Source organism: Patella vulgata, chromosome 4 (assembly GCF_932274485.2).
Source record: "Patella vulgata chromosome 4, xgPatVulg1.2, whole genome shotgun sequence".
Classification (NCBI taxonomy): Eukaryota; Metazoa; Mollusca; class Gastropoda; family Patellidae; genus Patella; species Patella vulgata.
Genome location: NC_065882.2, coordinates 73,024,828 through 73,041,368, shown reverse-complemented (window position 1 = coordinate 73,041,368; position 16,541 = coordinate 73,024,828). Strand labels below are relative to the sequence as shown.

At 35.3% G+C, this 16,541-nt stretch overlaps 1 protein-coding gene across 5 annotated transcripts in view; it reads left to right on the top strand.

The window, feature by feature from the left end:
* LOC126819769 (rho guanine nucleotide exchange factor 28) overlaps positions 1-16,541 on the top strand; it is a 237,406-nt gene that overhangs the window by 88,928 nt on the left and 131,937 nt on the right. For 4 of the 5 annotated variants that reach the window (XM_050547974.2, XM_050547973.2, XM_050547972.2 and 1 more), the window contains one exon: positions 10,002-10,087. In XM_050547974.2, coding sequence (XP_050403931.2) covers positions 10,002-10,087 — 86 coding nt within the window. Of the gene's footprint in view, positions 1-9,777; positions 10,088-16,541 lie in introns of those variants that run through there. The other variant, XM_050547978.2, reaches the window with a different exon arrangement.

Sequence of the window (16,541 nt, the reverse complement as noted above, 5' to 3'; positions counted from 1 at the left end):
GACTCTGTGGGTTTTTTCCGGGTCCCCCCAGTTTCCTCCCACTGCTAAAAACCTCTAAGCGCAAGCGAATTAATGAAATAAAATTCGACCAGATGTCAGTCCCGAACTGCCAAATGGATGTTAAATCCTATTTCTTTCTCTATTTCTGAGTGCTATACTCACTGAGTAGGGTAGGTAGGTAGCCTATGGGGGGGGGGGCCACAGTGGTTCAGTGAGGATGCCACTGATCCTGGGTTCAGTCTTAGTTTTGGCTGAGAAATTTCCTGAGGATTTTTCAGCATAGGTTTCGTCTTGTCAAGGGTGAAGGACAGAGGTCCTGGCAAGGAACAACATTTTAGTTGTTTGGATGGGTCGAAAAAACATCCTGTGTAGATGTTGACATGCATTGTAAAAGAATTATCAATTGTGCAGGACAGAAGTCCTAGTAATTGTTTGAATGGAATGCTTGTACGAGAACCCTTTACAATTAGAACTCATTGAAGGGTAAGTGGAAATGCTGCTATCTGGACAAAATGCCCTTCATAGAACACACTGCGTAGCATAAGCTCATCTTTGTTAGACCAGTTTTTGCAGAAAAGTAGGACATTAACCCCATTTCATTTCATTTGATGATCTGTGATTAATATCAGAATGTTTAGAAGCAGATCCATGTTTTTGAATTATCTACATGTATGGATGGATGTAAGTTCATTGACTGAAGCCTCTTACAATTTATGTTCGTGCTTATATTGATGTTTCTATGAACATCGGGAGGCTTTTATCTTCGGGTTAATAACAACGAGAGAATGGTTATGACTTGTACTGGTAGAACACCCCTTCAATTTAGATTTTGATTAATATCACTCACTTGCCTCAATGAAAACCATTTATAGGATTTCGCTTCAAGTATAATGACATTTTCTTGGAAGTCAGAGCCCTTGCAAATTATTCACCGACAAATTTCAGAATTTATAGCAGCTATATATGCATTGATTGGAAATTGGAATTAATCGTTTTGATCGTGAAGTAAGACATCTTGGGTTTTTTTTCCTAATGCTTTGGACCCTGTTTCTGGAAATCTTAACTAAAGATAAAATCAAAATTTTAGTAGATACTTCAATCTAATATTATCCAATCAAATTACTAAAATTTGGATTTTATCTTGGTTAAAATTTTGTGAAACAGGCTCCTGATTTAGAGGAAGGTGATCTGCTGTAAATGAGAAATGAAGCTATATATATTTATATTATAGATATTAGTTAAATATATTCTGTTTTAACTTTCATGCTTGTTTGAAATTGGAGAAAGGCTAGTTTAAGTGATGTTATTTTACATCATCATGCCTGTTACGATCCTATGTTTGTTTGTGACCAGGATTAGGATCACTTACATGTACATGTACACTTACCTGAAATGAACTCTCTCTCTCTCTCTCACACACATTATATATATAGTATTATCAAATGACTGGTATACCATGATAAACAGTTAATTAATTACCTTAAATAACAGAAATGTTCACCTGGTCTAAGATGTATTTATAGCAATCTTGCTAAAACCAAATCTTATAAAAATAATCCAGCTAATTAGTAGTATACCATACTTAACATGGTGACAGATGTTTTAATTACTGAAATGTCTTATCATTCTCGTATTTGTCAGAACCGTAGACTAATATATTGATAAGAGATAGATGTTCATACTATTAACATCATACTCCGATTACCTGGTTGGCTCTAATTGAACACCCAGGTCAACAGGTATACATGACCTTTAATTAATAACTTGTCAAAGTTTATGACTTTAGTATTAGTGAGATTTTACCTCATGATGCAGGAAACATATTGAGTCTTATCTCCACCTTCGTGTCCTTGTCTAATCGTTTTTTTCTTCATTGCCTTGTCTTTTCCTCCTCTCCTTTCCAATCTTCTTATCGACAGTTTGTGTGTGACCGGAATCAGCCATTGATGACCGCAACTTGGTGAAGGTTACTGGAAATTATAGGGTTGCTCTAGACAGAATCAGATTGGTTCATCTTGATTCTTCAATAAAAAATGAAGGACTATACTTGTAAGTTAGTCCTTTAAATTTATGTTGCCAAAAATCTGCAATTTAAAACTACCAGTAAACAGAATTTAAAATTTAGTCTTGATAACGACAAAAGAATCATTGATAAAATGTTGTTGCTTTTAAATTCTTGATTGTGTTTTTATTAAACGTGAATAAAATACTTAAATGCCAGTTAAATTCTCGAGTATCCAATGGCATCGAGAGTTGATTATGGTCTTGTCATGTTAATAAATGTCTAATTATAACATAAGGCCTAAAGAAAGACCTGTAGTAGGCAAATCATGTATCTTTAATACTTGTTGCCTTGAGCTTACTCTTTGTAAAACACCTGATACCACTTGTTTGAAGAATTCACAAATAAATATATGTACTGTTGCTCTGCACTATATTATTTAATCTTTTTCTATGGTGCCATCCTACAAATTTCTATTAATATATAGTTGTAGTCTTGTGATTACTCTTTATAGAACACATGGTACCACTTCTTGTTTGAGAAGTTCATATGTGAATATACTTAGGACTATATTATTTACCCAGTATTTTGCTATGGTGCTATCATACAGTTTTCTATTAATAGTTGTAGCCTTGTGGAGGAGTGTCTGTTATTCTCTGTAGAATAAAGTTATTCAGTGAAGATGGTATATTAAGACGATAACTTTCATTGAACCTAATCGTATATTATCTACAGTTATATACAGATATTATTCTACCTTGTAATTACCCGTATTAATGTTCCGTTTTCAGCTTCACTACATCGTAATGATGTTTACACCACCTGTTCTATTTCCCTGCAGACTTTCTTCCGCCCGATTCCTTCAACATTTCTAAGCTAGAGAAATCTTTTTTAATGATTTCCATTGCTTTTACTTTGGAGAACATATTTTAAATTTAATATCAACGTTTCTAAACTAGATGACTTTGATTTTTTAACATTTCTAAACTAGGGAATGTTTTCTTATGATTTCCTTTGCTTTTGGCGAACATATTTTAATTTAATGTAAAAAATCTGATTCCTTCAAGGTTTCTAAAAAGGAGAACTCTTTATTCCTTTAACCTGATTCCTTCCAACTCGATTCTTCAAAGATTTCTAAACTAGAGAAATTTTTTGTTAATAATTTCCATGGCTTTTATTTTGGCTAACATATGTTAAATTTGATATCCATGTTGCGCAACTTTTATAGCGTGACTTCCATGGCTTTTACCTTGGCTAACATATTTTCAGTTTTACAGGCTTGTCTTTGAATGGCTTCTTTATTTTCTATTAGTGATTCTAAACCAGAAAACTTTTTATGATTCTATGTTGGTTTTTCATAGGATTCAGATTAGTACACATTGTTAAAGTTTCGTAAAGTCGTTTGAGAGATTGCTAATCCCTTGCAAACTACATTATTGTGAAGTCACATCAGCTTAAAATCTGCTAACTAACAAGACATTTGCGTGAGAAGATTATTTTGATGCCTACTATTAAGTCACTGATTGTTTTTTGAGTTTTGTTAATCCTTACGACATCTACAATGTTGTGAAAGTTAAATCTTTGTAAGGAATATTAGTCAAAAATTTGTTACGTTTCATTAAAAGGGCATTATGGTAGATTAGATAAAGAGTTGGCAATTCTCGCTATAACAGTTAAAAAATTGATAGAATAGAATATGCTAAAAATTTCAGAAAAATTGCTCCAGTCATAACCATGATATTAGCTTTTAAATTTTAGACTAGCCTCGATCATCATTACGAAAGTCAGTACAATAAAAAACAAAGTCTTGATTATCCATTTTGACGTTAAATCATCCATCACAAAATGTATTCAAATCCAGTAAATATCGCAGGCTAGCGATGGCATCAAGAGTTGATTATTGTCTGGATAAGTTAATTAATGTCTAATTAATAAACTTAGTTAACATTTCAGGTTTAAATAAAGACCTGCAATAGGCAGAATTACCTCTCACATGTTTAATTATTTACAAAGATATACTCAGCCAAATTAAAAACTTGACACTCAGGATTTTTGGGACTAGATTTTTAATATTTGGTTTAAGGCAACTATTTTAGTGTTATGTTGTGCACAGACGACCTTGACATCAACAAAAAGCAAGAATACGTCTCGCCAAAAGTCCTTGACATTGATAACGTTCGTGATGTCACAGTACCCCCCAAAATGAAATTCACAGACTTAAGAGAACAATCGGAATAAAGTGTTTAGTAACGGTTGTGGCCTCCTCTAGCGTCTCGTACTGCCACACATGGATCTCAGAACATTAGTAAATACTACCCGAGGAAGACGTCGCCACTGCTCAGCAAAAGCATGTTGAAGGTCCTGCAACGTCAGTGGGGGATTCACTTGCTGACGAACATGTCGACCCAGTTCATCCCAGATGTGTTCAATAGGATTAAGGTCGGGCTAAGCGACGGCCAATCCAGGACTTGGACACTGGCATTTCTTAAAAAATTCTGGGTAGCAATTGCTGTATGGGGTCGAGCATTGTCTTGTTGAAACCTTAGTCCAGGCCCATGTCTCTGCTTAAACGGAAGAAGAACAGGTTGCAAAATCTGATCCCTGTACTGGACAGCATTTAAGTTCCCTTGGACAACAACAAGAGGAGAACGTCCATGTGCACAAAAAGAACCCCAAACCATGACGCTGCCGCCACCATATCGGTCAACTTCTCTGACGCATGCTTGAGCGTAACGTTCACCTCGTCTGCGGTACACTCGGGCCCTGCCATCGGCAAATCTCAAAGTGAATCGAGATTCGTCACTAAAGACAACCGAATTCCACTGTCTTTGAGTAAATCTTATGTGTCTTGTGGCCCACACAAGTCGGTTACGGCGATGAAGAGGTGTCAATATTGGTCCATTATAGGGCCTCCGAGCTCGAAGACCAGCACCCTGCAAGCGATTTCGAACAGTTTGTGCAGTTACCCTTCCACCAAACATCTCTCTACTGGTGGAGGTTGGAGTGACAAATCTGTTTCTAAGATGACGTAATCGTATTGCTTGATCTTCCTGGAGTGACGTCACACGTGGCGCTCCCGCCCTTGGGCGGTCGGCAATAGTTCCAGTTTGAAGCACTCTCATTCTAAGATTAATTATTGTCTGGCGTGAACAATTAAAGGCTCTTGCAACAGTGACCACAGACTGACCAGCATAGAGCCTACCTATAGCACGTAGATGTTCTACATTTGAAGGCACGGCATTTTCTAACAAAGATGAAAATAACAATTTAAATTTGTGCGTGTGCGTGTTCAGTTTAAGCAAACTTGCGTCGGTTGACCTCATGAGTTTGTGTTTGCACGTGTTTTTCAGGTTTTTCATCTTTATATGCTCAAAAGTCACGTGATCCACGTGACTTTACAATTTTATGAAATTAAAGGCTTCTTACTACTTACTATTGTTAGAAACACTTTAAAATTTATTTGACTTGACTCATCAGTGTCAAGTTTTTAATTTGGCTGAGTATATTATGCAATGAAATGTATAGTCAACACAAGCCAGTACCACCTATGATTTGCTCTAAAATCTCTTGGAAGGCCTCAGTTTAATCCGATGGAATCTTCATTGTGTCAACTGGCGTGCTTTCGAATCCCCGGTTGTATGTGACAAGCCTGTCCAACCTCGTGGGTTATTTCTGAGTTCTCCTGTTTCCTCCCACCGCTAAAGACCCCTACGCGCACGCGAATTATTGAAAAAATTTAAACAATATGTTAGTCCCGAAATGACCTAGTTTGTGTTGAATTGACGTTAAACCCCATCTCTCTCTCTCTCTCTGATGGAATCTAGGCCGAAAATTACCAACCACAGATATTATGATTGTTCTGGAAGTGTTTATAACACCACTGATTTTCCACACCTCTATACATCATCTGACTCTATTGTTCTAGAAGTATTTATTAGCTTTATAATTTTATATGTTAAAAGTCTTTATTCAATTAAAAGTAATAGAAATTCAACACAAATTTATTTGCATTTGCAGTTTGAAAACCCGAGATATTAATTTCATGATCTAATTTTGAACTGTTATAGCTTTTTATCTAAACCTGGCATCTTTAACCGTGTTAAATGTTCGATGTATTCATTTTTCATGATCTAATTTTGAACTGTTATAGCAAGAACGGCCAGCTCTTTATCTAAATCTGGCATCTTTAACTGTGTAGCTTTATGCCTCTCGGCTTTTACAAACTTTCAAATTTTCACTGATGTGTGCACTATCATGTTCTACACATGTGTTTGGTAACCTTGATGCATGTAAAAACGTGGAAAACTCGTAAAATATTAAAAGTAGAAAACAGGTACCATTCAGTACAACAGGTTATGATTTCAAAATAACATTACCGTTCAGGTTTTTTTTTACCTTTGAGATAAATTTGATAGATTTAAAGGCTTTAAGGCAGGCAGAAATATGAAGGAAAGCTCAATTATCTTACTAACCAGAACGACCCGGGTTCGATCCGCATGGTGGCCGGTAAAGTTCCTTTTGAATTTCCAGACTGCTTTCCGCATTGTCACTGGTGCAGGACAGAGGATATGGCGAGGATAAGCGTCTAGTCATTTGGACGGCAGCATTTTTGACGATCCCCGGACAACTGCAAATTGAACTAAAGAGTAGGCTGTAGTACTGCTGTTGTTGAAGCGTTTTCCTCATAGTACTGCATGGCGTATATTCGATTGCTGAAGAAAAGTAATACGTTAAATTTCAAGCCATTTGAATTTGAATTTAATATTTATGGCATGGTTTCAATCTTAAACTCCAGGTCCTCTGGTTTCATCCCACGGCTGAACACCACTTCTCAAAAGTGAATTATTGGTCCGTTGCAGATAGCCCAGTTAAAACCAGTTTAGAAATTCTCGTTGTTAGTGTGACATAAGTCCGGCTTTAAGAAAATGGATTTCAGACTCTGGTTAACAGGATTATATGTTTTATCCTGAAGCGTTTTCCATGTAAATGTGTTATTACTGATCTAATATGACCAAACATGTATCAAGCTTCAGTGATCTGTTAAATTTATAGATCATTGAAGCCCTAGGTGTGTGTGGATTGTTTATATCTGTCTATGACCTGGTGTCTGAAATCTCCTTGGTTCTATTACTGGACAAACTAGGCTATTTCCTGGTGATATAACAAAAACACACATACTGTAAGCCTTCCAATGACATGTCTGCGTGATGTTAGATCCTTGCATGTAATTGGTAGGTTTAATACCATATACCCATTTCCCCAGTTGTTGATAATAATAATTGTATACATGAGGTAGAGCAGAGTGGTGCACATTAGATTGTAAAGTCGGTTATTGTGGTTTTGATCTCAATGAGGTATTTGACATGAAATAATTCCTTGGTTTCTCTAGGATCTATGCTTTCCTCACATTGCTAAAGACCAGGCCTTGAAATGTTTAAAAAAAGTGACAGGTAGCTTTTCTTCATACCTGTGCTTTAGTAACTAATCTGTCACTCTCAATTATCAAAGACCAATTAACTTAGCGACTCGAAGATTCGTGCAATTCTATAATCAGGCCTGTAACCTCCCCTGTGAAAAAATTGTCGACCATAAAAACCATATGCATTGTCTGTCAATTTTACAGCACCCCTGAGAACACTTCCCGCCCCCCTTGTTGCTCTGAGCTAGTTACGGCCCTGTCTATAATTCGTATCCACATGAATTCCGCCAAGTATCATGTTACCAAACTTGCATGCTAAATTAAATACTTCGCTGTTGGGATGTAGAATTAAGATTCTAAAATGTCCGTAATAAATTAAATATCAAAACACGACTTCACACCTGTGACTGTGCATGGCACCATGTTTACATGTACCGCGTGCGGAGGACAAGTAATGCCCCCTGGAATTCCTTTCTCATATATACTGTCTATATTTACACTAATATTATATTTATATATCAAATATTTTTCCAACCAAATTATTTGATTTTGTCAAATTTTCTTATAAATTATTCATAGCCTTTATTTATGGAAATTGTTTTAAACTTTTTAAATGATTAAATACACCAGCCGTGTGCATTTCCATTCCAGCCACCACTATATTTATTTTGATTTATTTAGATATAATACTTCATAATGCTATGAACTAGTGTCAAGCAGATGGTGTGAAATTCATTGTTATAAAATTGGCTACTTCCAAACTGTGTGAGTAACTAGCCTACGACAGAGTGAAATGTAAAGAGTGCAAATGGTGGATTTTCGCGGTATTTCGATGCTTAATCCTTGCATTTAGAAACTAATAATTAAATGTACACGACGTGGACGTGACTGTTGTGGTCTTGAGTCAATTTACTGAACAGTAAGTAAGATTTAGTCCACGACAGGTAGTTTTACTTGCTACCTGTCAGATGTAAAAATCGCCTGTCGTCGACAAGTAGATAGGCGAACATTTCGAGTCATGTAAAGACCCCCGCATTCAATGGATTTGTTGAAATAAAGATGTAAATTTTGTTAGTCTCGAAATGACCTAGTGTATGTTGCGTTGACGTTAAACCTTTCTCTCGCTTTAATATCACAATAAGCCATAGATACAGAATTTTATAAATTTTATTGATACATATTCAGGTCTGAAAATAACGATTTTAGTCTTACCTGACAAATGCTCAGATTAGGCACTATCAGACATCCTTGTGTCAGACATGTATAAAAATTGTCAATAAAAAAAGACAAATGTTTGCCTGACAAAATGACAGGTAGCAGAGGAATTGTGCCTGAAAATGTCTGTTCTAGCTGTCTTATTTACAGGTTTACATATAATAGCCCGATCAGACGCTTATTTTTAAACCAGTTCATAATCGCTGGGATTTTTAAGACAGCATCGTGTTGCTTTCACACGTACTATAAGCCAAACCAGGTTAACTATTCTGACCTCTTCGGTCGTAGGTTAGAGTTAACTACGCAGGGGTAGCTTCATATTCTTTATTCGGTTCTTGCACGCTTTCGATAACATTATCACTGTCTGACCCCGATATTTTCACAGAAATGTAACTAACTGCGTACTGCGCATGCTCAAAGCAAGCTGGTGCCGGGGTTTTTAAGCCAACCCGTTCAGACGGTTAAGATGAACCAGTTTAAAATAAAAAGACTTATTGAAGACAGGTCGCAAGCTGGGGTGTTTAAACTGGTTTATTTGCCCCATATTTGCGTTCAGACACTTAAGTTAAACTGGTATTACGATCCCAGGGGTTTTTAAACCAGTTCAACTTAGGCGTCTGAACAAGCTAATAGTAGATAGGTTGTTACTATATATGAGAGAGAGAGAGAGAGAGAGAGAAAGAGAGAGAGAGAGATGGTGGTTAACATCCACTCCACACAAACTAGGTCATTAGGTCATTTCGGGACTATTTTACTATATGAAATGAACATAATTAAGTACTGTCAATATTGATCAATTAATTCTATATAAACCTAAGGAAAAAAAAATTCTATGAATAAAACCCTATGAAGAATGGTATGGGGTGTTCTTGAAAGATGAAACATAACCTGCCTCTTGCATGACATCTGTCACAAATACCCCAGCACTATTGACAGCTAAATTGCTGTTCTGTGAATGAAACACTGTTCATCAAGATTTATTGGAGATATATTTCAGTGACTAGGATAGGAATTAGCTCTTTAACACTATTGTTGTATACAGCTTGCTCTAGACCAGAGAAGAGTAAGGATTGGTTGACTATATTTAGAGTGTTGTTAGTGAATCACAGGCCAACTTGATTCCAACTTATCTCTTTCATTCATACACAGAGACTACCAAAAACTGGTGAAGTCTCACACTCTCTGAGTGACTTTTGTTAACTGCTTTGGTTTTAACCAAAAATCTGGCATACTGTGTTGGTGAACAAATAGAGTTTGAAGTCTCCTTCAAAACCCAGGAATATACTTTTATAACCGATAAACTCCTCCGTTTATTATATTTTTAATAGTTCCTGATATATTTTTGTGTGTGTGTTTTATTTCCAGAGGGAAGTTTAAACAGCTTACGCGGAATAAGTAACGAATTATTAAAACTTCGTGACGCCCGATCACTGGATTCCACTCTTGGGCAGGTAAGTTCGATTTTAAATTTAGAAACTTACTTACATGGTTTTCTTCAAGCATTTTAAAACTTTGCGCTGAAATAGGTTTCTGATAGCTCTGGGATTAGATAAGATATATATTTCATCAAAACATCCAGTAAGGACAGCACCATGCAAACACCTACCGAACCACCTTCCCTTATTCCATTATAAAATATACATGTACATGTACATATAATAGTAATTGCAGGAAGACTGCACTACACACAAAATAACACTGATCAGATAAACTCCTGACAAGACAATTGAAAATACACAGACATTGCAAGAAATAGACAACAAATATCAAATTACCTGAATGGATTGAGGGGGGGGGGGGCACCATAAGTGTCCACTGCACTGTACATATACAAGATACAGAGAATGGAAAATATATACTGATACTCAAAACTTGAAAATAAACTTATTGAAAATATATTGGGTCTATCATATTGTAGTAAACACACGGGGAATTGAGAATATATAGAATATATTCTTTAAAACTTGAAACGAAATTGGTTAAAAACTAAATTACCAATCTGTAACAAGCACCCGAAATAATTTTTTTTTTTTAAAAGGCACTGAAACAAACAAAAAACAAAATATGAACAACGGCAGATTTATTTGTTTTTCTAATAGAATCTCAATCAAAATTATATTAAATTCAATTGTTCTCTTCGCATAAAGCAATTAAGCTTGTTTTTTTTTACACAAGGAAGTTGCCATTTATATTTTTGTTCAAGCCATATTCCCAAATCAAAGATTAATTTTGTTTTCACTAAACAAAGTTCCCTATTAAATTTCATTAATTTTTGGGCGGGTCTATTTTTTAAACCGTTTATTTTCAAATAATTGGGTCTATTTGAAAACAGTTTTTATAGGGTTGAAGTATAAGGAATATAACCAAAGTATCACACTTGTCAATATTTCAAACAGTTTATTTTCTAATAAACAGATTTAATTTAAAACAGTTTTTCTGGGGTTGATAAGTAGCGTGCAAGAAGAAACATAACCAAAGAATTGCACTTGTCTATTTGAGTTATTTTTTTTCTCCTTGCAAGGTTAAGTAGTTAGCCAAAAATATTACAAAAATACATCTCGATACAAGTACGCTGAGTGCTTCTATGTCAACAAGTAGTAGAACATAATCATTTACTTTAAAGATGTGGATCGTCATTGGCATTTTTTACAGCTTAATTCACGTTCAAATGCACTCAAAAATTAATTATTTAAAGTAGTTAAGTCTTTAACTCAATATCATTCACAGTCTTCGAAATTGAAAACACAAATTATTTGTTAATTTAAATCAACATTGATGTTGTGATCTTACCGAGAAAAGATGGGCTTATATATCCAATATTTTTGACAAAATAAATGTTTTACCATTGGTACACGAAACGTGTACCAGAATGCGTCTCAGCGCCATTAGTAACAAGGGACTCGAAGAATGAAGCTAGAATATTCTACAAGTCATGTCAAACGATGACTTCTTGTCTATGACGCCAAACGTAAATGATTTGAAATTAGAGTAAAAACGGAAAGGATTGAATGCGTTGCAACCCATTTGTGTTAATTTTCAGATCCCAAAATTGGTGATTTAGCTCCTTTAACATTTAATTAACAAAACCAAACAAAAATATTGATGGTACAATGTACATAATATCTTAGTTTGGATTCAATTGGATTTAAAAGAGGCCAATCCAAACATTTTAGTCAACACTTATATGTGGCACTGGTTTGTTTATATTTTCTGCAGAGGATTTCGAATGTTGGGATATTTTCAAATCATAATATCTTTGTAAATACTAAATAGCCTTGAAGTATATTTGGAATGATATTCCTTCTAAAGATTTAACTTTCACAATCCCTCAAATGATGGTAAGTGATTAGTATGTTCCTTAGACAAAAGACTTGATAATCATAGACTAGTGAAATTATTGAGGTAAAATTATCAGGTCTTCTGTGAACAGAAAGGTAACACTTCTATGACTATGAGACTTATTGACACTAAATTGTATATTTAAATGCAGTCTTGATAAGGCATCTTTCACAGGCACAATTTCAGGCCTTGTCAGGCACAATCCATCTCATGTCTGTCATTTTGTCTAGCACAGATTTGTTTCTGTGTTTTCAGCCTCTGACAACATCCCCCGGCCTATACAAAAAGAATTCAAGTTGGTGGTGTAAAATGTGAATTTATTATATTATATAAATGACTATTCCAAATGGCAACAATTAATAGTTAGCCTAACTTCATGTTCCTTACTCCGCCACGGTTGAGCTTAATTCAGACGGTTGAGCTTAATTCAGACGAAAGCAGGCCAGACACATGAAAAATGATGTTGTGCCGAACCACAGAGACACTAACATCACCAACTAGACACTATGTGATCATAATTACAAGAAAAAAATTATAAAAATCTCATGAGATTCCCGCGCACTCTTATGTCGATCAAGTGCCTGTTTCTGTCTAAACCACATTTCATAAACATAAATTTGATTAGGTACGTAATCTCTATTTTTTTTGTGTTTTTATTGATACAATTACACATCCTGCATAAAGTTCGAAATGTCAGGTACTAGATCAGCAGTGCATGACATTTTGTCAGGGACAACTGAAAAAATATTATTTCCAGGCCAGAGTCTCCGACATCTATAGTGTTGAGGGCAGGAGTTTTTCAATCTGATCCAAAATACTCCATAAACAAGACTTAATGGAACAACAGACTTTCTTAGTTTTGATAAGATCAGTTTGTTAACTATACAAAGAATCGTCATCATGAAGATTATTAAAAGCAGGACAGATTTGAACTTATGTTAAAACACTTCTGAATATATTTTGCATCCCAGCCTTTGAAGTTACAGAGCAGACGAACACTTTTATAAAAGAGCGAAATTTTTTTTCTTTCCCCTTTCTGTGGGTGGGGGGTTTGGGTGACTGAATGTTTTAACGCGTTAGATCATAAGTTCTGTCATTGAGTCAAGTGGCATAGTTTTGACTCCCCGCTTGGGTATTGTCTGGATCCTCCAGTTTCCTCCCACTTCTATAGACCACTACGAGCAAACAAATTTTTAAAATAAAATTGAACCATATGTTAGTCCTGAAATGACCTAGTTTGTGTTGAGTGCACATTAAAACTCTCTCTCTCTCTCTCTCCCTCTCTCTCTCTCTCTCTCTCATATCAGCCTTTGAAGTTAGGAGCAGATCCACAGTTTTATAACCTGTGAAACTGTTTTTCTTTTCCCTCCTCTGTATTGTCGATTTCTCTGATGGTATTTATATTTTCCCGTGTATGACGATGTTGGAACTATGCAATTTTGTGATTAATGACATATTGATCAAAAGAAAAGAGACTCGCTGATAGAGTCGATAGATTCCTTGGAAGTAATTCCTTCTATTTTCATTAACATAAATATTTGAGTCCATTTAGAAATTGGAATGGAAACAAAATGGTTTCCATACGTGTAAATAAATGTCGACAACCATTTAACGTTCTTGTGTAATATATCTTTTCACCTACATTGTTTTAACCTGCTTTTTATCATCTGGAATAAACAAAAAGTCTTTTAAAAGCTTTTTCTATTCGTCTTCACTCCATCTTGGCATAAACATCAATCACATACCATCACGATTTTATATTGGTCAAGTATTGGTTGGTTTTGGTTTAAACAGTATTTATTTGGAAGATGTTGTACAATTTAAAGGCATAAAGAATAAGATACAAAAACAAATAAGAGTGAGATAGAGAAATGTGGTTTAACATGCATGCGATGCAAACTGGGAAATTTTGTGACAAATGTTCAATTTTATTTCAATAATTAGCTTGGGAGGAAACCAGACGATCTGGAGAAAACCATTTGGATACAAAAATGAGCAAAGGAGGCTTTTATTATGATGCTGCCTGGCATGAAAAGAATGTCCTGAGTCTGAATCCTGGTGTGGGAAGAATGTCCCGAGTCTGAATCCTGGTGTGGGAAGAATGTCCCGAGTCTGAATCCTGGCTTGGGTAGAATGTCCCGAGTCTGAATCCTGCCATGAAAAGAATGTCCAGAGTCTGAATCCTGCCATGGAAAGAAGGTCCTGAGTCTAAATCCTGGCATGGGAAGGAGAACTTTCAGAATTTTTCAAGTCTGGTTCTCACTTGTTAGGGGTGGTTCCTGCGGGGATGACAAATGAAAAGCTGCCTTGTAGTAGGGATCGTACAAAAAACTGAGGACCACCCATGTTTACATGTGATCCTGGGAATAAGATGAAAGAGTAGGTGAAAACGCTACTGCTGTCTGGACAAAATTCACCTTCCTAGCACACGTAGCCATAGAAACAAATTAAATGTACGAGATTTAGATAAAGAGTTGACTGTTCGTGCTATAATAGTTTAAAATTAGATAATGCATAATGAATATATTGAAATTTTTATTCAAAATACTTTATTCTGAGTGAAATTATCATGAATTGAAGTTTTGACAAGATGTGACATTATTTATTGTCGTAGCCACGGTGCTTGTTAATTAAGACTAAACCTTGATTCACCATATTAAAAAGTGATCCTGTTTCAATCTATTTAAGTCTCTGCCATCCAATGATCAATAGAGAGAGAGAGAGAGAGAGAAATGGGGTTTAACGTCCACTTGACACAAGCTAGGTCACTTTGGGACTAACATATGATTTAATTTTTTTTATTTCAATAATTTGCTTGCGCATAGGGGTCTTTAGAAGTGGGAAGAAACCAGAGGACCCGGAGAAAACCCATGAGGTTGGACAGGCGACCCTACTCCTTGTGACATACAACCTGGGATTCGAAACCACGCCAGTCGATCAATGACAGACTTTACGATACAGCGCGCGTACGCTAACCATTCAGCCATCCAACCCCCCCCCCCAATGATCAAGAGAGTTCCTTATAGGCTTAAATATCCTTCATAACATTTGAAGTCAAAAAAACCCCAAAAAACCTACAATAGACAGATTTAGTTCTTACATCATACATGTTTAATATTTTAACTTTTTTTATCTTTCAAAAATAACAAAATATGTGTTACATTGTGTGATCTCTATTGTGAAAGAGAATCTTGAATTTAAACGAACTAAAGAAAATGATCCACTATTCAGTCTGGTAAATGTTGATATTATCGAGTTCGGATTGAAAAGAGCTTTTATGCACAGAGATTTATATCAATATAGGATGCCAGTCATTCGCCTACTGTTCAATATAAAATGGACGTTTTTATCAGCATTTTATTCTTAAGTAAAGACAAGTTGAATTGTGTTTTTTCTCTGTTATCTGGTATTCGGTAATAGAAAGTAAACAAGACAGTTTATCTTGATATTATTTCTTGGCATCATGTTATGAAAGCAAGGAGTTGATTGGTCGAATAAATTGTATAACCATTCTAACAGGAACTATTCTATAACCCTTGTTATATTTACATAATGGGACAGTTACACCATATATCACATATTCTCAATCGCAGACACAAATAATTTAATTTGCGGAGAAAATTGACCGTATTCCAGTTAACCTGTTTTTAGAAAATCAGAATTATTGTCTTGTATTTTTATTTTTCATTGAAAAGCAAATTTCTGATAAGTCTGTGACCGATTCATGGAATCTTATTGAAATCCAGTGCCGATTAATTGAGTTATTGTTCTGTAATCTTTCATTTCAGTCGACCTCCCACTCGGAAGTTCACAATTTATGACAAAGATAAATACACGTGTTATTTTATTAACTAAGACTCATTGTTTAAAATTGTACAATGACATCAAGGACATGTTGTAATTATGAAAATTATGATATTGATTTTCAAACATAAGGAGATGGTACGTTAAATTTAGACATATTCTAAAAAAAAGTAATTTCCTGGTGGATTATTTTGTTATTGCTAATTTGAATAGAACAATAAATGTAGTAATCCGTTTTATATATAACATAAAATTTACTCTTGTAAGTGATGCAGGACGGAGGAACTGGCATGGAATAGTGTCTAGTCATTGGGATGGGATTAAAAAAAACAGATCCAGTGTACAATGACCTGTATTTAAGAGAACTGTTGGAATTCAATTTAAGAGTACGCTGTAGTGTCGCTTTTAAGGCTGAATGTCCCTCATAGCACACTGCATGGCCTATGCCCACCTTCAATGGCCAAGATGGAGCAGAAAAGTTAAACTCCATTTCATTTCAAATTTATTATGGAAAAGTAACAATATGATTGTAAATGTATTCGTTCGTTTAACCCCATATACAAATGCCATGATTTTTGCGATGCCAACTGTCTTTTCGCACATGGTGATAATATGGCATAACAATCCATAGAACAAACCTTTTGGACAATTAGAAAAAAATTACAATATTGACTGGCAGATCGTGAGGACAGGATTATTGAGAATATGTTTCCAAAGTTTATAAGTTCGAAACGTACAGTCTGCAGCCCTGACCTGGTTAAT